The 26788-nt window shown below is 37.8% G+C and overlaps 1 protein-coding gene across 2 annotated transcripts in view; it reads left to right on the top strand.

Moving 5' to 3' along the window:
* Nucleotides 1–26788, top strand: part of UTRN (utrophin) — a 391603-nt gene that overhangs the window by 121986 nt on the left and 242829 nt on the right. For both annotated transcript variants that reach the window (XM_052784810.1, XM_052784809.1), the window contains 15 exons: nucleotides 1244–1405; nucleotides 1794–1922; nucleotides 2401–2574; nucleotides 3176–3331; nucleotides 4888–5058; nucleotides 6906–7085; nucleotides 9638–9766; nucleotides 9911–10081; nucleotides 10659–10808; nucleotides 12093–12230; nucleotides 13031–13183; nucleotides 18252–18443; nucleotides 20265–20437; nucleotides 24585–24735; nucleotides 26111–26286. In XM_052784810.1, coding sequence (XP_052640770.1) covers nucleotides 1244–1405; nucleotides 1794–1922; nucleotides 2401–2574; nucleotides 3176–3331; nucleotides 4888–5058; nucleotides 6906–7085; nucleotides 9638–9766; nucleotides 9911–10081; nucleotides 10659–10808; nucleotides 12093–12230; nucleotides 13031–13183; nucleotides 18252–18443; nucleotides 20265–20437; nucleotides 24585–24735; nucleotides 26111–26286 — 2405 coding nt within the window. The remainder of the gene's footprint in view (nucleotides 1–1243; nucleotides 1406–1793; nucleotides 1923–2400; nucleotides 2575–3175; nucleotides 3332–4887; nucleotides 5059–6905; nucleotides 7086–9637; nucleotides 9767–9910; nucleotides 10082–10658; nucleotides 10809–12092; nucleotides 12231–13030; nucleotides 13184–18251; nucleotides 18444–20264; nucleotides 20438–24584; nucleotides 24736–26110; nucleotides 26287–26788) is intronic.

Here is a 26788-nt window from a genome sequence, read left to right as displayed (position 1 = left end):
TCACAATGTTGTCAGCTGTTTTCAATTTGGAATAAAGGCCTAAGAGCAAGATGCTTTGCCCCCCCTCCCCCCAACTTGAGTCAGGTTTTGTTTTTGCACACTTGCATACCCTTGCACTGTGGGGACCCCCTGGTATTTTTCCAGGTAATTTTGACAAAAAGGCAATTCCAGTCTCAAAGGGGACAGTTCAATAACTGAGGTTAATATTCCCTTCCTACTGCCATAAATACTGGTGAGCTGCTCACTAACTGTAAAAAATGAGGAACATAAGTGATGTTTCCACTCTTTGAAATAGCTAGGAAGAAGTCACACTGAAGTAAGGAACAGAAGGAAAACATCCTTCTTGTTCCCCATCTATTATGTTGTCCCCTTTCTCTTCTCATACGTTAGTCTAATCTTTTCTAGATTTAATAAGTAGACGAAAGCTAGCTGTATTTCAGGTTGCATACATTTGTAACTTGTGTTCTGTATCCTAGTAATACAGGTCCCTGCCAAATTGTAGGATGGGAGGTTTTTTCTGTCATTGCTGAATTGTAGTCATAGAGGGAATTTCAGTTCATCCTCTGTCATTTAAGTTAGCATTCACTATTGTTTCTCCTGTTACAACAGTAGTTTATTGACATATAAAAACTATCTGCTTTGGCAGCTGCAGCACTGACACACTGGGTTGTTGACAACTTTCCCTATCCTTGTGTGTGTATGTACGCACCCGCTGGTCTGTGCATGTATGGGAATTTGTGTTCCCATGCAAGTAGTGACATTTCGGATGAACTTAGAAGTTTTGCTGTTGAAGGGAGAGGCAATGGAGGGAAGGAACTGTGATCCTTTGTTTTCACACTGTAACAGAAAGAGTTTATTGTTTTGAAAGAAAATGTGCAAGTTTACACATCAAACAATATTGATCTGTAGTGTATTACAAAGTCCCTGATTTCCACTGAATAGCTAGTTTTTGAAAGTGGTATGTTTTTAACAGCATACTTTCTTCCTGAGGTGATAGGAGAGACCTGTGTTCAGTGTCCTGTATCCAGCAGCAGAACTCTCCTTCTATGCCACTGTTTGTCAGTTACCGGTATGAATCACAGCAGGCTTCACAAATTGCTGCCTTCTAGGGCTCACTTTTGCTCCTTCTAGGCAGTCCTCCTGGCATAGGATTTTTCATCTCCCCTGCCTTGTTTTGAGAAAGTTTAATATAATTCATACTGAATTATTGCTCCATCTTGTCTTACCTTTCTGCCCCACTCAGGCGGTGAGCCGGCAGATCGCCTTGGAACAGCAGCTTCAGACCGTGCGAGAAACTGACCACATGTTGCAGGTCTTGCAGGAAAACTTAGCAGAGCTGGATAGACAGCTGACGTCTTACCTGACTGATAGGGTAGATGCCTTTCAGATGCCCCAGGAGGCCCAGGTATTCCAGTATAGCTTTTCACTACAAAACATTTGAAAATACCTCATGACAGTGCTCAGCCTAGACCTAGTAATTCATGAAGGCTTCATTTCAGTCCTGTGCTGGTGCACTAGGTGCATCACATTATCTTTTGTAACTAGCACCACCTTATCTTCTGTAATCTGGATTGTTTTCCTGTTTTAAGAAGGTCGTATTCAATAACAGTCTTGACGGCTTTCAGTTTAGCAAGCTGTCACCAGAGCCAGAATATTTAAAATAAACCTGGTAGTGTTAAACTCTTACAGAGTAGATTGACTTCTGGTGGATAGTAGGTGGTAAGCAAGTTCCTCTTTCCCTCTCTGCAGGCAATTTTGTAACATGTTTTTTTCCTGTTCCTATGACATGGCAGAAAATTCAAGCTGAGATTGCAGCTCATGAATCTACCTTAGAGGAGCTCAAGAAAAGTGCTCGCTCTTTCCCTCCTGCTTCTCCTGAATGCAGGTCTCCCCGTGGTGGAACTCAGCTGGATGCTTTGCAGGTAAAAATGTGAGAGTTGCACTAAGAATTTAAATGTGAAGAGCTTCTGGTTTTTAGTTACACAATGCTGTTGTCGGGCTGTAAATTGCTTGGTGCAGTCAACTGAACCTCAGAAGTAAATAGTATATGCTTTTACAGGCTTTCATTAGGAAACAAGCAGCACTAGATGAATTGAGTACAGAAGTTTAAATTTCATAAGTATCATGGGATAAATGCTGAAAGTCAGAAGGTCTATGTATTTCAGCAGAATGGATATTTTGAAAGCGTATGATACAGAATTATAGCTTTCTTGCACCTCAGGTGTAGATTAGGAATAGGTGATGGAATTTGGCTTGGCAAATAGCATTGTCATGTATACTGAGTTGTGGTGGCATGAGAGGTGAGTTAGAATCTGGGGGGGGGAGATGCTTTAAATGTTATTTTTTGAAGTACAGATATTAATTTAAAACAATCTTTTAACATAATGTTTGTTAAAACAGAGAAAACTCCGTGAAGTATCTACAAAGTATCAGCTTTTCCAGAAACCAGCCAATTTTGAGCAGCGCATGTTGGATTGCAAGAGGGTGTTGGATGGTGTAAAAGTAGAACTTCATGTCTTGGATGTGAAGGATACTGACCCAGATGTAATCCAAGCTCATCTGGACAGGTGCATGGTAAGTATGCAATGTTCTTAACTCATGCTTGGGGGTGTTTCTTCCTTGTGTGATTCTTCTTGCCTAAACTCTCTCCTGAGGAAATTTTGCTTAAAGTACTGATGGAACTGTTATAATTCTTTGCAAAATACCAACAGAACAATTGAAAACTAAAAACCTCTGGTGAGGATGTGGACGTAAAAGTAGTGGATTGTTGATCACAGATCTGGTGGAACAGCTGAGTTTATAAAAACTCCCTTCTCTGGCTCATGCTCACGTTACGGAGAAGCATCACTCCAGGGCCAAGTTTGCTTGGTTCTTAGTATTTGTTTTGTTCAAATACTATACATAAGATCAAGTACAGATCACAATGTTAGCCTTGCCACATGTGGTGATGTTATGGAGTAAACACTGCTAAATTTTTGGGATAATTCTTTTTTGGGGGGTGAAAATTAAAACTAGAATAAAATATGGAACATCAGGAGTTTGAAATCTTCTTGGCAGACATTGCTTTTAATCCATAGGTCAGAGTTTAAGTGCAATCTGATGGTCAGGTCCTCAAAGCAAAGTCTGAAAATCTGCACTACAAATTGATCACCAATGTACATATTTGTGTTTTTAGAAACTCTATAAGACCCTCAGTGAGGTGAAATTGGAGGTTGAAACTGTCATCAAGACAGGAAGGCAAATTGTACAGAAACAACAGACAGATAATCCCAAAGGGATGGATGAACAACTGACGGCATTGAAATTTCTTTACAATGACTTGGGGGCACAGGTAAGAAAAACAAATGTATGTATGAACATTTGTCTGCATATAAATTCCGTTCTTTGTTGTTTTGATGTCAGATGCTGTTTTAAGTTTGATTCTGAAGTTGATACTGTATAGGCTAGTTGCTGCATCCAGGAGCACTCAGTTGAGAGATTAAAGATTACATATAAAATCCTGTAGTTGTGCCAGACCCCTGTGCTCACAGAGTATTCCTGAAGGGGAGGTAGCCTTGAAGAAAGGAAGGTTCACAGAGCTTTCATCATTCTTGCACAGCTGACCTGCTATTCGTTAAAGTCTTTGAGCACTGTTGTACCTTCTCTTGTCTGTAAACCAGCCTGCAAGATAATTTACTATCAGATTGTCATATAAGTTTGAATCAATGTAAATTTTTTTGAGAGGTGTCATGATGGTTTCTAACTGTAATCCATTTAAAGGGTTGCTCTCAGTATGAAATAGAAAATGCAGGCAAACCTGTATTTCCCATGAACTGCATTAAATATTGATTTGAGTAATTTTCTTAGTAATTGAATAGTTATTTATCCAAGTGAAGTGTTTAAAAATTTTTGAACTCTTAGGGGTCAGGGGGGAAATAGGGGATTCTTTTCCTACCTAAGTTAAGACAGCAGTCCAAGCAGACTCATGCCTGTTCAGTGCTCTGTGAATGAAGCTGTGGGTAAGTGGCCAGATTACATTGTTGGAATGTCTTGAAATGGGCCCTAGGAAATATTTTATTGTTGTAAAGTGGAGAACATTCACGAAGGTGTAGATTCTAGTGGAACCTGTAGATCTATAACTCCAAAAGCATGTAGACAAGAAACTGGGAAAGGATAGAAAGGTAGAATTATTTGCAGTATAACGTCATGATTTTGTTTGTGTCCAAATTTATTTTTTGAGATCTTCAAAGAGTGCATTATTTTTAATAAATACAGGTAAAAACTAAGCTGAGACAGAGGGTAATTTTTTGAAATGTCAATTGATTCTGACTGCTATGGTTGGATTTATTCTCAAGTCTGTGTTAAGTTTGACCAGACTAACTGTGTAGTCAATGTGAAATAGAATTGATTATACTGCAGCAAACATCAAATTTCATATTCGCTTTACTGAGATGTTTTCGAGGGTGGACTAGATTTTCAGTGAAATTTTTCTTTACAGCTTTCTGCTAGCAGGTCTATCAAAATACAAAAAGGAACTGAATTCTACTTGTGTGAGTGACTGACTGGATTCTATGTCCCTTTGAGTTTCAGTTAAAGGATCATAATAAAAAAAGTTTGAACATAAATTTGTTGATTACTACCTATAAATAAGTTGGTGTGCAGGCTTCTTTGTCTCCTTTAAGTGTATCTTAATTTAAAATTATTCTATTTTTATATATTCTGCTTTGTATAGTAAGATGCAGATGTTTATAAAAGATTTTTCTTTTCAGGATCCTTCCCTAATGCAAGACAGTCTTAAGATGCAAGGATTTTATATATTTGCATGGATATTTTAGCTGGCTAGCACTTTCATTTTTATTTTCTTTTAAAATCTAGTTTTGTTTTCTTTTTTTCCTTTTTTTTTTGTAGGTGACGGAAGGAAAACAAGACCTCGAAAGAGCATCCCAGCTGGCACGCAAAATGAGGAAAGAGGCTGCCTCTTTGTCAGAGTGGCTAGCTACCACTGAGGCTGAGCTCGTGCAGAAGTCAGCTTCAGAGAGCTTGCTTTCTGATCTAGATTCAGAAATTGCCTGGGCCAAAGTAAGCATGCTCTAAATATCTGTAGAATAAATTTTTAACATTATCGCAATACTATGTACAAGTGGCTGTGAATTTAAATCCCTGTAACTTGTTCCAAAATCTCTTACATCATGGAAATTTTAGTAGATTCAGTAGATCATATTCAGTACCTTACTGAGTCTTATCTGTTTCATCTCAGGCATCTTGCCTCAAACTTAAATGGCCAGTCAAATATTAAAGATATTACTACATATTTGGTATTAATAGGTATTTAAGTGACTTGCTCTATCTCTAACACAGTCATAAATATAATATTCTTAATTATCAGCAAATACAATTTTGGGCTGGGTCAAATATTTTACCAGTAGACCAAACTGAAAGTTCATTGACATTTTTAATGAAAAATTGGGTTTTTAATTTTCATTGAAACAGCTTTGTCTTCAGAATTGTGACTTTGCAAAACAAAAAGTTCCTGTAATTCCTTATTTTCTTTCATCTATAAATGGGAACTTTTCATAGAAGCATGTGAATGTGTTATAGTTATTTCTGAAGCACAGTACCTATTTTCTCACACTGTAGAAACTTCTATATGTAGTAGTTGGAGCTCACGAGTGTCAGTTGATACAGTTCAGCAATACTGATCTTTCCAGTCGTTTTCTGTCACCTTTTACTTTTGGAATAGGTCTGTGTACAATCTTAAAACTTGAAAGCTTACAGAATTACAAAAACATATAATTATAACCTGTTCTCACCCATTTCACTCAGGATTAGCAATTATTAGCACTACACTTCTGCTGTGGCAGTATCCCTAAGATGTCTTTCCAAACAATGCAAATAGTTCATGGACTCTTACGCTGCACTACCAGGACAAGCGCTTTATGTTGCATGCAAAGTTGTCCTTCCTGTCTTGAAGTTTTCTAGAGGCAATTTTAAAATGTAGTAACTTGAGTATTTGTTTCTGTCCCTAAGATAATAAGTTATGATAATAAATTATTTACTTCACAGATAAGATGTTCAAGGAGCTCCAGACAATACTTGTGATTAACTGCATTCTTCCACACACTGTACACTGACTTGAAAGAACTTTCTGAATAGCCAGATGTTATCACTAATAATTGGTGATCTTGTATGGCAAGAGATACTATTTTCCACATGGAAACCATATACTGATATTCAAGAGATAACATTACTTAATTTTATGTCAGTATGCATTCTTTCAAAGAAAGTGAATTTTTTTTTAATTAAAAAAAGCTATTTAAAAGCAGAAATGACTTGGAAAAAATATTAGAGCTAAAGATACATCTATTTACATGCCTATGTATTGGTAATGTAACAATAGGGCTTCTGTAGCATGTAGCAACTGAGTTGAATGTACGCAGTAATTACTGTTGGTCATTCTCAAAAAACCGTTCGGCCTTGGCCTACCACTTTTCTTATTGTTGCCAAGTGTAAAAGTACTTTAATAGGAAAAGATACAGAGAAACCCAAAGTGCCTCTTGAAAATTGTGTTCTCTGTGGTGCTTGACAATGCAGAAAAGAACCTTTTAAAATTGGACCTAAAATGTGATGTGATGCATTTGCTTTACCTACATAATGAAAAGGAATTGTGATTACATTATAAAACAACAAAACATAAAGGTCTCAAGCTAAGTTATTCAGGACACTTACATGCATTGTGCTCTCTGTCTCTCTCTCAAAAAAGAGATCACTATCTACAGAGGGTGAGTATAAACAGAAAGTGATTCTACTTGGTTTGTTTTTTTCTCAAGTGAAGATCATCTATGATACTATTTGTTTCCTGTGGAGGTGAAAATAGCTCCCTTGTGATTGGGAGCAGTGTGCAGTGTTAATGGCTCATCTTGTTTCAGAATGTGCTGAGAGAACTGGAGAGGAGGAAAGCTGATTTGAAGAGCATCACGGAAAGCTGCACTGCGCTCCAGGCTCTGGTGGAAGGGAGTGAGACTTCCCTGGAGGAGAAACTGTGTGTCCTTAATGCTGGCTGGAGCAGAGTTCGGACCTGGACCGAGGACTGGTGTGACACTTTGTTGGTAAGTTGCACTGTGAGAAATATTCAGGGTGGTTCTCCCTCCACACCCTTGGAGCAGTTGCAGTTTTCACTTGAGATGTGAAGCTTCCATGGTGCCTCATGGACTTAAAGAAATGTAGAATGGCTGTCTGGTTACTCTGCAGATGGAGAGGTGAGTCATGAGGTTATATGCAATGAGGAAGGTGGGCAAGTGTTTTAGATGTGCTGATAGGCATTGGTGCCATGTGCTTTGTAGTAGTGGCTATTGCTTAGTGGGTAGGAGATGAAAATGCAGAATCTGGATGTGAGAGTGAGGAAACTATGTAAATATCCCAGGCAGACAGTTAACTTGACCTCGTGGGAATAACCTGCTTAGTTGTAGAGAATAAAACTAGGTTTAACTTTTTTTCTTTTGCCTTTCTCTTTCTCCTGACTTCAGTGCTAGGACTCTTTTCTGGGTTCTTATTCTGCCTAGACTTTGTGGTGTAATTCCTCTCTTCTATAGAAAATCCAGCACACACTTAGTGAACATCTTTCACACATCTGTTGTTTTAATCTCTTTATCTTTCCTTTCTCCCACCCTTTTATGTGCCATCACATTACATTTTTAATCTTTTGTCCTTATTTACAAATTTATCTCCTTATACCTCTTCTCTGTTAATGTTTTATCACTTTCTCTTTTGCTACACCAACAGTGCTAGCCTTTTGTGTCCACTTGTTATTTAGCTCTTAATACAATTCTTGACCCTAGTGCATAGAAGTAACTTTCCAAACTATCCTCAAAGGGGGTATCTACCATCGCACATAGACTGAGTGGGTTATGGGGCATACAAGTATTCATAAAACTGCTAGTGGGTTTACTCATTAATTGGTAGCTGATTCTGCCAGATTAAAATGAGAGGAAAAAAACCTCACCAGTTTATGGAAGTGTTGTTTGTTTCATAACAGGTTAATTACAGCCCAGAAGCTGGATCTTGTGTTTTCTATGTAACTTTCTATAAGCTAATGGAAAGCTAAGTAGAAAACAAAAGGAACTAGCCCAAAAGGATTGGTTTCCATGAGGCTGCTGTGTGTGCTGCTCTTTATTCAGCCTGAAAGAAACCTCTGTGCCAGCTCCAGCATGAACAGAGCATTTTTGTGTCGATAGATTTCCTCGAGACCCAGATGATGGCTGTTTAATGGACAATTGATAACTTCCTAGTGGTGCACAGCAAAGCACTTGGGACTTTCTGTCAGCCTATTGCTCTCTCCGACAGCCCATAACTGCAAGTGTTTAAGAGTATGCCAACTCAGAGTTGAGGCCAACGGTGTCTGTTTGGCTGAGTAAATGGAAGACTAAGCGTATTAAACAGTCTAAAGCTGCAAGTTTTGCTAAATGGATGTGAAACAGTCTACAGCTGATGCCACTATCAGACTGATGTTTCCAGATAGCTAAGGTATTTGTGTGCTGTTCAGCTAGTTATGACAATCCACCTTCAGAAGCCCCTGATACGAGCTGAAATTGTGGAAACTTTGGTGTATACCTAGATGGTGAGCCCTGTGCATCCTCTCCAGTGCCTGTTGCAGGTTGTACTGTTTGTTTCATAATCCAATGATGTCCATGTTAGGAGTAGTCAGGTAGTTTACCCTTACTTATAAATGCTGTAAGGATGATCCACAACTAAAAACCTTCAAATGTTCATGTCTGGTGGTGAATATTGTCCTTCTGCTGACTTTGTTAGGTTAAATTGTTCTTTTGCTAGGTGAAGATACAAGTTTCTTGATGTTGATATGGAGAGCAATCATAGGCCTTCTCTCTCTCTCTTCCCCTCCCTTTATGTTAGTTTAAAAGATCAAAGCTTAGCTACCCTTTTTCTTTGGGTAAGAAGCTCTGTGCTTAAGCAGGATGGTACTTCTCTGAATCCCATAGCTTTGTTTTGTCACACGGTTGTTTCTGTCTGTGGCAGCTAATGTTACCATTTCTGACTGCATATGAAAGCAGACCTAATTAACATGTCTACAATGTGGTGACTTTTCTTAAGAGGAAGAAATATTTTAATGTAATCAGTAAAATATAAAAACTTGACTATTATAATTTGTAGGTTTTGATGTAATCTCCTTTCAATTAAAAAAAATCCCAACAACAACCACACATAATGCGTACTGTTTAATCTGCTAGTGATAACTGAAAAAATTGTGGGTTTTTTGGTTGACGGAGATGTTGTGGTCTGGCTGTAATGTTGTAATACATTGTCTTTATTTAGTTGGACGAACCACCTCAGCTATTTCTGTTTCCCTTTCTATGAATTAGGAACAATAATATTGAAGGGTCTAGAATGAAAATTGAATTATTGTAAATACTAACTGAAGGTAAAAGGTACAATCTAATTTTTAGTGTTCCTTTCCAAGGTGTATCCATAACACTTTATTCCATTGATTTCCTTTTTACTCATAATGGTGGTTTTGGCAGGGTTTGGTTTTTTTGGTGTGTGGTTTTTTTGTGGGGGTGTGTTTGGTTTTTCTGTTGTTTTTTTTGTGGATTTTCTTTAAGTTTCTCACATTGATACTTTTTTTTTTTTCCCCATCTTTTTCCAGAATCATCAGAGCCAGCTGGAAATTTTTGATGAAAATGTTGCCCACATAAGTACTTGGTTGTATCAGGCTGAAGCCTTGCTGGATGAGATTGAGAAAAAGTCAGCAAGCAAAAAGGAGGAAACTGTGAAGGTAGGAAATGCTGCTGTCAAGTAACCACTTCTAGATTCTAAATGAAGTCAAGTCAGGTTTGCTGCCTGTTTTTTTGTTGGGGTTTTTTTGGTAATATTTTATCCTTTTCCAGGGTAACTATTTGCATTTTCTTTTACTTCTTAGCGCTTAACATCTGAATTAGATGATGTTAGTCTTCGAGTGGATAATGTGCGTGATCAGGCTATCATCCTAATGAATGGTCGGGGGGTGTCATGCCGTGAACTTGTTGAACCCAAACTGGCAGAACTGAACCGTAACTTTGAGAAGGTCTCTCAGCACATCAAAAGTGCCAAGGTGAGGATGAGCGAGCCCCAAAACATGCTTAGGGGGTCTGTGCCAAAATGATGGCAAATAGCTTTAGGGGATAGATCTTTATGTGTTAGAACACCACTTTGCTGCTTTTGATTCTGATTTAAGTGTAGATATTTATATGTGAAAAATGGACAGACTTGATTTTAGACCAACTGCTTTTTTATCTGAGTAGCAGGTGATGATTTGAGTTGTAAAGGAAAATTGACAAAATTCTGTGTTATAAAGATTCAGAAAAAACATAGTAATTGTAGTACATATTTATACGAACTACAGAACAACATCATAAGCTAATGTGACTGGAGGGTTTTTGTGTGTTTTGAGACCAAAATGCTCAGATTGAAGTTTGAAGGTTGAAGCTTGGTACTACCTATCAACACTGTGTCCAAGCTAATTCTCAGTGTTAGATCAAACAACTCTTGCAATTTTTTTTTTCTGCTGATATCTGATGGTCCTACAAACTGGTATGCCTGTTCATGGAGAATTGGTTTAAATCGTTAAACTGTGTGTGACAGTTCAGACTAAATTTTCAGCTTGAACAAAGTTTTATTTTGCTTTGCAGATGCTTGTTGGACAAGAACGACTTCCTGTCGTGTCAGAGCCCCACGAAGTCGGAGTAGCTTTTCCAGACCTGGAAAAATTTGAGAGTGACATACAGAATATGTTAAAAGTTGTGGAAAAGCATCTGGAGATGAGTGGGGAAGATGAAAAGGTTTGTGAGCGATGGAAGAATTAAATAACTGACTAACTCTGTTTCTATTTTGTCCACGTGTTACATTCCTCCAGACTTTGAGGTGGAATTCTTCTGAGAAAATCTTTTTAAGACAGGAGTAGAAAATGAAGGGAATTACTAGGTTGTTGGAAACACTGCATGAGTTTCCCATATTTTTCCTATAGCTGCTGCCTCTTGGCTGGTGCATTGAGAGTAACTAGTCATACATCAGTCTGTATTTTCATCATGGTTTTATATAATTTAGGTAGTGAACTTTGATTTTCATTTATCTTCTCTCTCCTACTCAAGGTAGCTGTTTATAAGGAATCCTTCCTGTAAAAGTAATAGGGTGCAAGACTTTTTTTTTTTTCTTCATTCTTATCTAACTGAAGTTATGTTCATATGAACTTATGTCGAAATGATTACTTAATGCGGCTGAGACTCTTACTATGTTTTCGGCAATTTTGGGCTTCTATTGCATTGGGTAAATATTTTTTTCACTTTAACTTTAAACTGGTAGGATATATTGAATCACAGTGCATAGGCCAGGTCAGTGGATGCTTGTGAGATGAGGTGCAAATGAGTGTTGTAATATGGCTCATAGCAAGTCCAAATAAGAACTTAGAACAAAATTTATCTTTTTCTAGATTCTTATCTAGGCTCTGCTATTCACCTGTATAAAACTGTTGTAATTTTGTTTGCATCTTGTTCACAATAGCCTTGTTTGCTATAAAATTGGGTGAAGTCCTGCTAGGCCACCCTATCTGCCTTCCTTTTAAGCGCATGAAATATTATAGACTGAGCTGGAAAGCTGAATATAAGTCCATGCAAAATGGCATGTATACTAGAGAAAACAATTTTTAAAAGGCCTCTATGGAAAGACCTGTTGTTATAGAACATATGATTCCTTTTGTGCTGTTTTTATATTTATTACGTTTTCATTTTCTTGCCATTCTGTTCTGAGCTTCCTTATTATTGTCAAGGAATGTTTAGAATAGAAATGTAGCTGAAGTCATAGCACCCTCTTGCTGTGGCTGCCTACTGCTGGCTTGTTGAGTGAGCTTCCTGCAGGGCATCTCTTTATGAAGTTTATGGAATGACTAAGTTGGATTTTAGGATTTGGTAGCTTTGGAGGAGAATCTCTGCTTGAATTTGTTTGGCTTGCATTTGGATAATAAAACAACAGCTTGGTACCATTACTGTTAATATCTGAGCAGGTAATAAATTCATTTTGGAAACCATAGCTGAGCTTTGAGTAGGTAATACAGACTTGTGTAATTTTAGCTGGATCAAGAGCGAGCTCAGATTGAGGAAGTTTTACAGAGAGGAGGGCAGTTGTTACAGCAGCCTGTGGAGGACCATAAGAGAGAGAAGATCCGCATACAGCTGTTGCTTCTGCAGAAAAAGTACAACAGTGTGCAGGTATGATTATGATAGTTACTATAGTTAAAGATCATTTATGCAGTCTTCCCTTTGGTATCCCACTTACAACCTGGGTTTTTTTAGTGTATAAGGTTCTCTGGGGAAGAGTTAAATGTGTGTACACCCAGTCTGACGACGAATTTTGTCATTCCAAAGTTTTGGGGAGTGGTTTTGATTTTTTAACGTCCTTTTGACAGCTTCACAGAGGGTCACCTTGTATGTATTTACACAGATGGGTGCGGACAGCTGGGCATTTGCTTCACTTGTCTTTGCTGGCCCTCCAGCAGAGGTTTGTCTCCACCACCACGCTGTTTGAAGAGTGACTACATAGACACACGTACACAACCATATTCATTGAGTTCTCAGCTGAAGAGCTTTGTGTAAATGAGTCTGCTCCTGAATTCCTCTTGCTTCCTATAGAGGGTGTTATCAGCAGTTGTAGACTCTAGTATGTTGCGGTGCTTTCATACACGTGCCATATTAAAAATGTTTTTGTGTAGAACAAAGGGGATCTGTATTCTTATACTCCTTTTATCTCACTTGTTTGAATCATATTAGAGCTGGTAAGGTGAGGTGTAGCTCAAAGGCAGGGTAAGACCCTCAGGCTGGGTTTGATTACATGTCTGTGCAGATAAATAGGATATAGCTATTTTGAAAAAAATAAATGGCTACTGTTGCGTATTTTGAAATTTGCTTCCTCAAATGTATCCCTCAAGTATTTTTGTTTTTCAAATAAATAAGACCTATTCTGTTCACTACCTCCCTCTTACACCATATTTTCCTAATACACTGGATTGTAGGAGTGCAGGTCATTTCAAAGGAGGCAGGTGGTGGAACTCTCTCCAGTGTTTTCCCAGTATAAGAAGGAACATGACAGTCTAATGAGGTGGCTGGATGAGGCTGAGCACCGCCTGTCAGGGCTGCAAGGTGTGGAAGATGAACAAAAACTACAGGTAAATGAGACTCACTCTTTTTTTTTTTCCTTAGAGCAAACAGAGTGAATGCTATGTATGAGCTTTAGAGATTCATATATTAGGTTTTTATGGCTGTTCTTTTGATACCTGCTTGGAAAGAAGTATTTTCAAAGTGACAGCATTCATTTTTCATTAGGAAATTATCTGCATATACTAGTTTGGCACTTCTATATTGTCATCATAGGTCCAAAATATCCCAGCCATCAGGCCCAAGTCTTAGAGGGTGATCTGACCCATGTGGTTGAATCAGGACAGTTTCTCTTGCCAGTCTTGCTCATGGGGATTATGCTTAGCTGTTTTTGATACCCTGACTCAAACAGCATGATTCAATGTCTGGTTGGTGCAGGTATGATAAAAGCCTCATTCGAGGCTTAAACTTAGTGCCTCTGCATCCTGTAGTCGGGATATTGTAACTACTCTGATGCTGCCTTTTACTGTCTCAAGTGTTTAGGCAGTGATAACTACCCTCATGTGATTGATATTACTGTGCACAATGAAGATTAAAAAAAATTACAAAGGTTGAAGTATTTCTGATGAGAAGAGTTATGTATGATAATGTGTGTGTGTGCGTGTGTCTTGACAAACAGTTTCACAACTGATTTAATAGGATGTCAGGGTCTGATAGAACTTGCTGCCCAGAAGGCTGTATGTCTTAATTGTTGAGGGTACAGATACTTTCAGTGGGTTGGTTTTTTTTGTTGTGGTTTGGTGGTTTTGCGGGTGTGTGGTTCAGTTTTGTTGTTGTTGTTTTTTAAATTTTATGTCTCCTTTTCATCCTTCAAAACACTTTGGCTGCATGGTAATTACATTAATATTTTAGGCAATAACAGTGAAGAACCTTGTGAAGCAGTAAGTAATTTCTTGGACAAGCTTGGGGGCTAGGCAATCTGTCAAGTACTTTTCAGTTTCTGCGTATGAAGCTTCATAATTAAAGCCAATCAGTCTCTTTTTGACTGCTCTGTAACTTTTTAACCCAGCACCAATTAACTTGGAGGTGGGGGTAAAACGCTCTGGTTCCCTGTGAGACTCACACCACAAAATTGTAATGTGGTACTCTTCATTCACAGCTGTAGTGCAATGTGGCTTCAGTTGCCTGTGATAGCTGTAGACCTATGACAGATGGTCTGCTCTCCTTGGTCATGCAGGCTATTCAGTATCTGCTAGGAAAGTAAATCTTTTAAATCTGCTTCTCTTTAGAGAGACCTTTTTCAAACTATAAGCCTCCCATGCAGAGCTGGGCAGCAAAGATGGTCCCAGGTTCTGTTTAACTGTCTGACATTTGACCGCTCTGTTGGGTCCCCAGTGGTCACTCCTGGTGTACTGTCATACTTGCACATGAGCTCCTTGGGACCTGACTGATGCCAGGGAATTTGTTTGAAGGAAATGGGGATCCAAACACATTTAAAGTAAAACAACATTCAGTTTTTCTGTTTGACCATCAGCTGCTTTGAGTGAATCAATTACCAGATTGCAAAGGGAAAAAGGTGCACCTGGATGGTTCTTTGCTAATGGGAGCAGTCCAGTTGTGCTACAGACTGGTCTTCCTTCTCACTGTTGGTCTTGCTGCAGGTTGACTGATCCTCTCTAAGATCCTTTGCCTCCTATAAAGCCCTTTTCTTTAGGGATATACTGCAGCTAATCCCTGGTACTACTGGATCCATTCCTGGATTACTGCATCTTGGTATCTGCGGGCTGAATACAGAATATCATATAAATGTAGATTACCATAGCAGTTAGAATAGACTGTTGATGGAGTTATCTTTGCTCAGAATTAGTTAAGTTGTGTAAAAACATCCTTATACTTCCAGATGTAATTTCTAGTCTGGCTGAGTCAGCTAGGCTTTCAGAAAGGAACCACAGCAGTTTTCATTACTGCTGTGAAACTCAGAAACTGCTGCTTTTGCTTCATGTGCCTGTGCTTCTAGCTTTCTGATATTTGAGTGGTAAGTCAGACTGTCTCAAGTGACCTTACTTTACTTTTATGGCTTGTTCTTGCACCTGCGTTACTAATTGAGCTTGAACACCAAAAATGATATGGGACCATACTATTTCTAAAGGGAGAAATAGTGTTCCCAAATATCATCATTTTAAGTGAACACGGTTGCTCTAGAATTTTCTTGGAGCCACCAGACTTGACTTACCCTCAGCACCAGGGGGGACCCTAATGCTAAAATTCTTCAACAGAAACTGCCCCTCCCCAATTTTTACCATCTATTCAGTGCGTGAACACTCTCCCTCCCCCTTCTTTAGTCAGTAGGGATGTCTGATACAAGTGGGGAAAGGGAAACCCTGGATGTATGCATAGGGCCCCCAGACTACTAAATAGCAAATTGCAGTGCTTTTTGCTCATCTCAGCTCAGGACTGAGAAGAACTAAATGAATTCTTGACCCACTGGTGTGCAGCTGGCTCAACCCCTCACCCTAATATAAGGAAGGTGCAGTGAGCAGAGGAAGAGAAACTAGTATTTGAAATGAACAAACAGGAAGGGAAAGAAAGATATCAGCTGCCAAACTGGGGAGTAGACTCCAATTAAGGTTTTATGTAATACATTATTTATGTTTTTGTAAATGAGTGTGGAGGAGAGGACTTACTTATGGTGCGTGAAGGTTATATATATCTATATATTGATTTGCTGGAAGTGGCTAGATCATAAATATTCCTCATCGTGTATGCTTCTAGGGATTATGGAGTTAAGTGTCTCTGAAATATTGGTAACCCTTCTGCATAGCACGTACTTCTGAATAACCCTTGTTTTGCCACAAATCTGTTAGCTAGAAGTGTCTGCATCGGAAGTTTGTATCTCCTTGATTTCCTTCTTTTCTAACCTTGCTTTAGTATTTATTTAAATTGCTCTATTCTGACTTGGCTCAGAATGAGGGAAAGGAAAAATTAAATCTTAAATTGCAGAGGTAATTAGTTGACTAAAATTCCTGAGAGATTTTTTTCTAGGTTTTAGAAAACTGTTTTGAAGTGAAAATGATAATTTTGCAGATGGTAAATGAATTTGCTGTTGTAGGCACAGTGCAGTTTTTCCTATAAACTGAAACACGGACACCATCTTGAAAGCTCTTTGAAGTATTATTCCTGCAATAAAGAAAACATGTTTGTTTGCCTATTGTGCTTTTTATAGAGAAGGTTCTGGGTTACTTAAATATGAACCATTAGCTACATTGCTCACAAATATGTTGCTTACTGACTGCACTAATTAACCCAGAAGAACAAATAAAATGGACATGAGATTTTAGCTTTGGAAAACCTTTTCCTAGAAAACTGGCTATGAAATATTTTGAGTGTGAGAGAGAAAGGGCAAGGAATGGTTAAAAAGTAATCACTTCTAATCATAAGGGTATTTATTTATAGAGATGTAAATAATGTGTGGTGATCTAAGATTAGACTGGGTAAACACTTTTGGTTAAAATGTTTATGTAGTTAAACATGCAAAGTAAATTATTTAATTTTATGTCAATTTCTTGGGCAGTACTGTTACTGAATCAAAAGCAATGCTGAGTATTTTATGATGCTTGTTTGTAATACTTGTTTTCAGTAGACTCAGTTTATGCTTACGTGCCTGTACATCCTATTTCTTTGGTGTGCAATGAATGACAGAAAGCATACCATGGTTGGTGGTAAAGGTCTTGTGGAAGTACAACTGTGTCCCCCAGTTTCAAAACAGGGATGACTGTCTACTTTAGAAAACAAAAGAAAAAAACCCAAACTAATACAAAACAAATAAAATCCTTAGGAGCATTCAGTGCATGAGAAGAAATCTTGAATGGTGAATATGTGAACATACCTTTTCTGTGGCAGTCCTTTTTTTCTTTTTCTCCACACATGCTGCATATGTTAGGTTCCAGTTAATTTGAGTGACATATTTGAAATGCTCAGAAACATGTGGAGGAGGAAGATACAGACAGGTGTTTGCAAACAACTTTGTTAGTGGGGCTTAATTTTTTACTGGTTGTCAGCTGTACTTGTGATTTGCATGTGTGCACCCAGCCCAGACTAATTGCAAAGTAAAATTCACTGGCTGAAATGGCTGTGAACATACATTTATTCTTCACACTCTTAAGTATTCTCAGCTGTTAGTAAATCATACAGTTGAGTGCCTCTATCTTGCTTGACTCAAGTTCACTGAGTACAGGATGATGGCTTAGAAGTTCCTCAAGTTCTTCAATATTTGGAGGTGGGTTTACTTTTTCATTGCTGATTTTAAAGAACTGGGCTGTTTTCAGAGATGGTAACAAATCCTTTTGGACAAGAAATGTTTTCAGCAAAAAACTGCTTTCAGTCTTTGGAGTATCTGCTTTACCTGCCTCTGCTACCTTTGCCAGGCAGAGTATAGCTTCTTGTAGTTGGCTTCCTAATGCTTCCGATCCAGGCCATCATATGTGATCCAAGAAAAAGCTGCATTCCATTACTGTTCTTGCTTTATCTGCTAACATGGTACTTGGCTAGATAGCCTGGTCTTACAGCCAGAGCAGATGACAATTGCCAAGCTCTTGAGGAGTCAGTATGTCTTATTGCTGCAAAAAGCCTATTGTGGTACTGGTGGAGCGCTAATTTATTTAAAAAATGGTTGGGAAATGTGGGTAGGGAAGCTTATTGAAAAGAATGTGGAGTGGGGAAAAAAAGTCTGCTTCAGTGAATTAATAACTTCTGGGAGTCCTTGATGATGAAGGAAGCAGACACTGGGTTGTAATCACAAGTAGATACAGGCTTGATCAAGAAGTGTAATTTCTGGAAACGGTAAGGATTAAGGTGGGAGAAACAGTAGTGCCCTTCCCCACTCCCCAGGGTTTTAACAAAGAATAATACGGGGTCGTTGTGAAGCATGATATCGACTGTTTTCTGACTTTTTAAAATAAATATAGAAATAGCTCTCTGCAGTACTTGCAGCTTTCTGAATTTGTGTAACTTTCCTAGAAAGGCCTTTGTTTTGTCTTTTAATGTAGAATAGTACTTATTCTGAATATAGTCTACTGATCTAGGATTTTTTCATAAAATTGCTTGTTCTTTGAAACATGAAATGAACTCTCATGTTTTTAGGCAATCCCTGTCCAGCAGAGGTTAAAAGGCCACTTTGCCACAGGGGTTAGGACCTTGCCTTTTTCGGCTGAATACTTGGTTGAAATCAACAAAGTCTTGCTGGCCATGGCTGATGTTGAACTGCTGCTGAATGCACCAGAGCTAAATACTGGCATCTATGAGGATTTTTCAACTCAGGAGGATGCGCTGAAGGTACTGCATGTCTAAGCAATATATTCAGAGGGAAGAAGGGGAGAAGGGAATAGCACAAGATAAAAGACCACCTTAGCGACTGTATAGCTGTATTTGTATTTTTGCTCAGTATATACTGGATCAATATGCACTGAGAATTTAATAATGACACAGTTTTGTGGCTAATTTTTCTTTCTACGCAGAATCTGGATACAAAGTGGAGCAGTGTGGAAGCTGGGTGGGAGGTTGGAGGAGCAGGGTTTAACTTCTTTTGTTGAAGAAACTGTTGTGTTTTTCATTAAGTAGTCTACATAATATGTAGAGAAATGCTAAAGCCAATCTCCTTATGTTCCCGCTTGGTCTCCTTAAAATAGCTGCTGTTCTCTGTGTCATGTGAAATCAATTGCTCACATGGGAAGAGGGAGAAAGGCAGATTCTTGACTTTTGTATGAAGCTATATATGAGGCCACAAGACAATGGTACCTGTTCTGATTAGCAAAGCATCAATACGAGCTCAGCTTTAAGCTCCCACTTCTCCTCATTGTCAGCCAGTAGATTTACCTGTGTGACTGATGATGAGGAAGTAGTTAAGGATTTGTCCTTCAAAAAGGGATGAAGAAAGCATGTTTGAAAATATTGAATCCTGCTGTCAAATATGAGTTAAGTTTGTAGAAGTCTGAGTCCTGGTTAAGTTTGTGCGTGCAAAGGAGCATGATACAGAGATTCCCACAGAAAACATCCATGGAGTTCAGAATTGCACATGGTGTGGTGCAGTGTAGATGTACCTCTGTAGGTTGGGAAGCATAGTGGGGTCTGTGTGTCCTTATATTTGAGGTAGTCAGGCTTTGCCTCTTGCCAAGAGCTAGATCAGCTGTTTCTGCAGCTGTTATACAGGTCCTTTAAAAGCTTTTCAGAATTTCAGTCCACTTTCCTGACCTGCTTTTCTTTATGCTGTGTACATGCTTTCGTTTTTTGGCATAGTTTTCAAAAGCAAATAGGGGAATGATGCCAACCTTTGACAAAGTGGGTGACTTCTGTTTTGGTGAGGTTGTCTTGTCCCTGTTCACTGTGCTTCTGTGCTCCCTTAAGTACAATTAGGAGTGTTTATGTTAAGATGGGTTTAAAATACTTCATTTTGGTGCAGGTCTCTTGTCTAATTTTGAAATTTGGTATATTCTAAGGATGTTTTCAGAAAAAACAAATAGCAGAGCATAGAATTTTTAGAAGTGTTACTGTTTTAAATTAAAAAAAGATAAGTAAATTCCACTGTTTGCATGGACTGTTTGTCCTCTGAATACTAAGGCAGTCTTACAACAGCATCTGGTTTAAAGGTACTTTCACATCATAGTTCAATGATATTTGAAATAGATTGCTTTAACTTTGTCACTTAAATCTAAAACTTTTATGTAGCTTATGCTTTTGCAGTTCTGTGCAAATGGAGGTTACATGAAGCATAATAAAGTCATGTTTTGTGGCTCTTTTTTTACGAGGAAGGAATATGTACAGTGTCTTCATGACAAAGGGGCACATTTGTTTAGTAATGAAGGTACTGCTGTTTTGAGAAGCATGGTGTGCCCCTTTACCTCAGGAACAGATTGGATATGTAAAATATTTCATCTTCTTCATAGAAAGCTGAGGAGGACACATGCTTAAAAAGGTGTGATGGACTATTCAGTTCAGTTGCTAAAATTGATTTAATCTGTAAACTGCTGATGGTCATGGTCTTCTTGTAGATACTGATTTTTTGGAACGGTATTTTGAAGAGATTACTTTTTGGTCTTTAGTTTTATTTTGTCCTGTTGTTGACTTTACTAATGGCTTGTGTCACTACTGTGCTTGCAGAACATAAAAGATATTTTGGATAAACTTGGGGATCAAATTGCAGTCATACATGAGAAACAGCCTGATGTTATATTAGAAGCATCTGGACCTGAGGCGATAATAATAGGAGATGCACTAACCCAGCTGAATGCGGAATGGGACAGAATTAATAGAATGTACAATGATCGTAAGTGGTAAGTCAAGGATGTTTGGTTTCTGTGGCTATGTGATAAATATTTTACGTACTTGAATATAAGTGTTTTACAAATGTACCCTAATGATGAAGATAAACAGTTTGGCAGTGATCAGCTTTAATACGTTAGTATTACACAATAATTGCCAGAATTATTGAATGTTGAAACTGTTAATGTGCAAATTGTAGTTTGGGTGCTTTTATGAAGTTAATTGTTTTTAGTTTATAAACCAGAATATTTTGTTTATAAAACAAAATTTTTGTTTTGAAAAGGTATTGCAAAGCAAAGCTCAGGAAGAAAAATGTTGAGTAAGACATCTTTTAACAGAGAATTCAAGGCTGCTTTTAAAGGAGGGAAGGAGTTTGAAAGGAGGGGGGTCTTTAAAATACAGCACATATGATAGTTGCCAATAATATTTGTTGTAACTAATTGAAGATGAAAGATGACCATATTAGAAAATTTTGTGGTTGAGAGAACAAGAGAATATTGAAATCAGTGCTTAAGAAAAATGTATTTCCTATTTCCTTTCCACAAATATCAAACAGGTGAAATTTCACCTATGCCAAAAAAGTGTGTGTGTGTGGGGGGGGGGAGTTAAACTAAGCTTTGATTTCTCCCCACCCCTTACAGAAGATACTCTAAGCTGAAAATGCCTTATTATCTGAATCAACTTTAAATGTTTATAAACAAACTCAATACCACTTAGTCAAAGTTGGAAAAGTGTGTCAGAACAGCATTTTGAGTTGGAGTTTGTAAAAGTATGAAAGTACGTGTTCAGGAAGTTACCACTAACCTGAAGGTACTTGCACTGCAAACAGCAGTCGACACAGAGATTGCTGCTGAGCAAAAAAACCTTAATGACTGAAAATGATTTTATGAAACTTGAAATTAAATGCAAAGGCTCATACTGTAGTTAATTAGCCTTTACAGTATTTACTTTTCAATGGTGATAAAAGGTAATGGTTAATGCAGAAGTTCTGTAGAGCATAAAGTAATGTCTAGCCATGTTCACTTGCTTTGTAGCACCAGAAATCATCTGATATCAAACACATTTGGTAGTGTTTTTGAAGAGATGTTTTTAGGAAGAGAGTGTATTCCATAAGCTGATGTTTCAGCTCTTCCTCAGAGCACTGGTGTATGTGTAGTAATATAAAAATCAGTTGGTGGTATTGTCTAAGCAGAGACTTCCAGAAATTCTAGGCCACTGGATCAGTGAAGCATCAAGATTTCTAGTAACTCAGCAGGCACTGTTGTTTCACTGTTTTTTTAATTTGAAAACAAATGGCAGTGCCAGCTAGGTACCACTTCCTGCGTTCTTGCTGGCTGCCTGTGGTCACTTGCCGTATTTGGAGACAACTGCTCCAGAATTTGGTGCCCATCTGTATTTATATGCCTGCAGCTATTTTGTTGTCGTCATAGGTATGACGCACTAATTGAAAAGCTTTAACTAATATATCCTTTTGTAACTATGAGTACCATTTCATTTGCTACTTAAATTTTATTTCATTGGGTAGCCAGGGTTAACCAGAAACCTAGTCTTCCCATTGAAAAAGATAAGTGTATCAAAGTGCAAGTTCAATGTTTACGATTAGCTGGCAAAATGCAATGGATTACCTCCTCAGTTGGTTCACAGAATACAAATTAATCTTGAACTTCATGAAGTTTGTAAAGCTCTGCATCTTAATGACAACAATATTGGGCATGATTTTCATACAAAAGGGACTACTGGACTAGCAATTTACACTAAATGGTATGTAGCTTCCTGAATATACTAAGTGCTGCAATTTTAATAGAAGGATATACTTTGATTAATGAAGACAATATTAGTATCAATATTAAAATGCTGTATTTTGGCATTAGTATTTTTATACCCTTTCTGTTACTAAGAAGAATCTTTAACCAAGTTTATTCTTGCTTTTCCTAGTGTTACCCGAAGTATAAGCAAGAAGGCTAAAAGACTCTATCTCCTTAATAGTATTTGGCTTTTTTCTATTTCTGAAGTGGCTGGAGATTTTGACAGAATTAGGAGAAACAGCATCTGAAGTTTGTGGCAAAAGATTGATTTAGTTTTCAGAGGTAGTAATGATTTTGTGATTAAGTGCCAGCTAAGTAGTTAAACCTTTGATAAAAGCTCTGATGTAGCCAAGCACAAGTTGAATTAAACTGTACTTAGCAAAGCTTCTAAGTGTCCAGCTAAATCCACTTGACTTCAGTTTGACTTGAACATATGTGTAAAGTAAAATGTGTGTGTATGTATGGGCTTAATGCTTTGTTGAGCTGTTTGTAACACTGCTGGTTTGCTAGTTCTGCTCCTTCTGCTGTGGACTTTCCCACAGTGCTAAAAGTGTTGATGACTTGGGAATGAGATGTGGTTTGGAAGCAAGTGGATTCCTGCAGAGGACGCAAGGAGTAGCGAAGTCTCGGTACTGTAGTGACAGGACTTTGGTACTTTCATCTTTCAGCTGAGGCAGTCTGTGAAACAGCAGCATGTGCATCTGCCTCAAAACCAGGGTGAAACTTCATCTCATTGCTTAAAATACTGATGGAACTGTAGGCTAACAACAGAAATGGCAGGAGTTAAAGCTTTGTATCTCAAAGTGTTCTCTAAAGTTTTAGAATTCTGCATTCTGAAAAAGTCATGTGTTCAAAACTCCCCCCAAAACTTTAATTTTAAAGGAAGCTAATAAATTATACTTCTAAACTATTTGTAGTGCTTAGAATATCTCTTCTCATTAAATGTGGAATGAGATACTATTGTGAGACAGTATGTTCAGTTAGACTAAAATGTACCTGAGAAGTAAAAGGAGACTGAGATTTGGGGTCAGTCTGCAGGTTGATCTAGTGTATCGAATTGAGATATGTGCAGGAAACTGAAATGGTAGAACTAGGAGGTAAGGTCAGAAAAATTTAAGTAGAGATTTTTAAGGCTTTCTTCTTTATTGGAATTGGCCCACATGAAGAATAATAACAAAAAAGCCCTGTATGTGCCAAGAAATATGCGTGTCTTGATAAAAATGAGATATAATTTTGATGAAAATAATCTCACTAGGAATTTTGTTAGTGAAGAAAATAGATGCAACGGTAGCTCTTGAAATTTTGGTTTTGGATATCTTTGATGTTATGGTGCTAATTTCAGATTGCATCTGTATATACACAGTAACCCTGGATTCTTTGCTGTTGGCATTTTTTAAGAAAAAAAATAATGGGCTGCAGATGAGAACTTTCTTCTGTCACGTTACAGTCCTCTGATTAGCAGGAGACCTGGCCTCCTGTTAGATTGGAATGGTATACTCTCCAGTCTGTTGGCATTGATGGTAGATTTTGTGTTTGTCTCAAGTCCTGTGTCCTTTGAGACATCTGTCCTATTTGCTTTATAATGCTAACATAGAGTTAGCAATCAACAAATAGAAAGCAAGCCACTCTCTCCATGCTTTTCTGACATGGCTTTCTTATTTAACATTCATGGGCTGTTTTTGTTAGTTTGTTAACATAGTAGAATTCTCATTTTGGTTAAAAACAATTTTCTGACTGTGACAATTCAGCCTGTTCCATGCTAGAAAAGGTTGCCCTTCAAGTTAAGCTACACATTAATTTTAGGCTGCAAAGATGATGATAATAATTAAATGCCTGGTAAATTATTGTGTGATTAAATTGTATAAGACCTACTTATGCAGGCCTACTGGTAATACAGCCAGTTCTATATAATCAAAATCACCTTCACTTATTAAATTCCAGGCATCAGCACCCCATGGTTGTTTTTTTTTTTTTTTAATTCATAAATCTGAGCCATTAATCATATTTCATGTTCCACGGTCTCTGATATCTGAACCATTTTATAATAAAGAAAAAAAGGGTTCTGCAGACCAATGTGATGCAGCTAATCAATCTTTATTTTTTTAAGTGATAGAAACAAAAGTTTGCTTAGGACTGCCCTTTTTTCCTTCAGCTGGAAGTTAATGACAGTCTGTGCTGTTGGCTTTTACCAGCTGCTACTATTTCAGGAAGCCTTCAGTACTGGGACTTGGTTAACCAGGCTGTATGCTAGCCTTTCTGTTTCGCAAGGCAAGTTTCTACTCACTGGAGTAGGTATTGTAGCCTTTTCACCAAAATGGTTTGGATAATTGTTCAATGCTTTGATTTCACACAGTTGTTTTGATAGAGCAATTGAGGCATGGAGGCAGTTCCACTGTGATCTCAATGACCTCTCCCACTGGATAACGGAAGCTGAAGTGTTACTAGCCGATGCCCGTGGTCCAGATGGCAGCCTGGAGCTGCAGACAGCTGGGCTGCATCAGCAGGTATGTATGATTTGTGCAGAAAATGAGCAAGCTGGAAAAAGTCTAGATTTTTTGTCTAAAATTCTAGTTTTCTATATAGACATATAGATTTGAAATGAGGCTGTGTAATTACACTTTAAAAAGTGGTAACTCTTAAAAATTTTTTTCAATTGCAGTTTAAAATGATTCTTGGGGAAGAGCTCAACTCCTGCTTATAGAATGGGGTTTTATGTTGACTCTTAGTATGGATGGGTTTGAGATAATTTGATAATTCAAATGCAGGCATGATTGTTGTTGTTTTATAAGTTTTGTTACAGCTTTAAAAATATGTTTATCAGTTAAGAAATCCTGTATATTATTTCACTTTCTTTCTACTCACAATTAAAAAAATGGACTCCAATAATGGTCAATTATAACTTAGCAAATTATTGTTTTAAACTAATGACTCTGCAAGATCCTGCCTTGTATAAGCAATCTAGAAAAAGAGAATATTCCAATTGTAGAAGTCTTAGATTTGATTGTTTCAGACTTCAGTTCTGGAATTTAATTCCCTGATGTCTTTCTAGCTCATCATTACGGAAGAACAGACTTGTCTGTTTAGCTAAACTACTTTACTTCCTTTTAAATAAGGAGAAAAAACCATAACTTTAAGGATCAGATTTTTTTTTTTTTTGAATAATGGTTATCCAAGAGTTAGGTATGTGTTGCAAAAGCCATGCGTATTTTACCTAACATACAGTTTGTATTTTATCCTTGTTGGTGCTCTGAGTTTTCTTCTAGGGCATTTCCCTTTTCTTTCTTGAATCATCTTATTCCTCATCTAGTTGCAAAGAAATTTTTACTAACAATGTAAAGTTTTGTAGTGGTTAGGGATATTTGAAGGTTTGATCCTGACATCTTCTGATTCCTTTAGTTTCATGGATTTTCTGCGATGTCTGGGGGGACCATGACAGCACAGCCATAATTATCCTAGCTAAAATACTGTTAAGTTACAGAAATAGTCAGGGGCATAGGTTATGAAAAGAACTGGTTAAAAAAAGTCATACCATCTGTTAGCTCTACTAGAAAGTGCTGTACATTAAGGGGAAAGGAATCAAACATGAGTGTGGATTCTAGCACTGATGGTTTAAATGAATTCTTGTGATCCTAAGTAGTATCCGGCAGCCTATTCTGTGTCATTATCTTTTTATGACACTCATTAGAAAATTGAACTAGATTCAACAACAGACTCTTAATAACTTAAATCAACAGCATCCAATTTTAAGTAAGATGGCTTTAAGTGCCTGTTTTAGTAAAATAATGTGCACCCAGGATTCATCCTGCATATTATGAGCCACAGATCAAAGTCACTTTAGGTCAGTAATAAAATTCTGTGTGGCTTTTATGTTTCTGACAGGAACTTGAAGAGGGAGTCAGCAGCCATCAGACCAGTGTTTCAGCATTGAACAGAACTGGGGAAGGGATCATACAGAAACTGTCTGCTACAGACGGGAGCTTCCTACAGGAGAAGCTGGCGGGATTGAATAGACGCTGGAAAGCAATCACCGTGGAGGTCATGGATAGACAGCAGAGGTAATAAGTTAATCAGAAATTTGGATGTCTGACCAGATCTGATGAGGAGAATCTCATTTAGAAGACTCTGGGAGAGAGAGTGCGTTCTATTGCACGCTGTCATTAATCTGAATTTTCCTGACATTCAGACCTCTGTGTTCTGAACTGTCTTCTAGAACCAATTTCTCATAAATGCACCTGCAACTGACTGCTTAGTGAGTCTGTGTTTAATACAACCCATCAAATGACAACCACAGAACTTTTTTTCGTACGATTTTCCTTTGTTTTTAAATCATTTCATTGCTAAGCCAGACTTTTTTAGGAAGGAGTACTCAGCTACTTTCTCTGGCTGAAGCTGAACTGTAAGTACATTACCTTGATTTCTGTTTTTGCATTGTCAAAGACACTAATTGAAACACTTGTATTGTTCTTTAATTTCCACAATACTATAAAAGAAGATCTTTAGGTCTGTGTTTGCAACGATATAATCCATCTGACTAGGTATTTTCTGAACAAAATGAAA

The sequence above is a fragment of the Harpia harpyja genome, chromosome 4 (assembly GCF_026419915.1).
Source record: "Harpia harpyja isolate bHarHar1 chromosome 4, bHarHar1 primary haplotype, whole genome shotgun sequence".
Classification (NCBI taxonomy): domain Eukaryota; kingdom Metazoa; phylum Chordata; class Aves; order Accipitriformes; family Accipitridae; genus Harpia; species Harpia harpyja.
The sequence above is the reverse complement of the archived record's forward strand: the minus strand, read 5'-3'. Positions and strand labels throughout refer to the sequence as shown.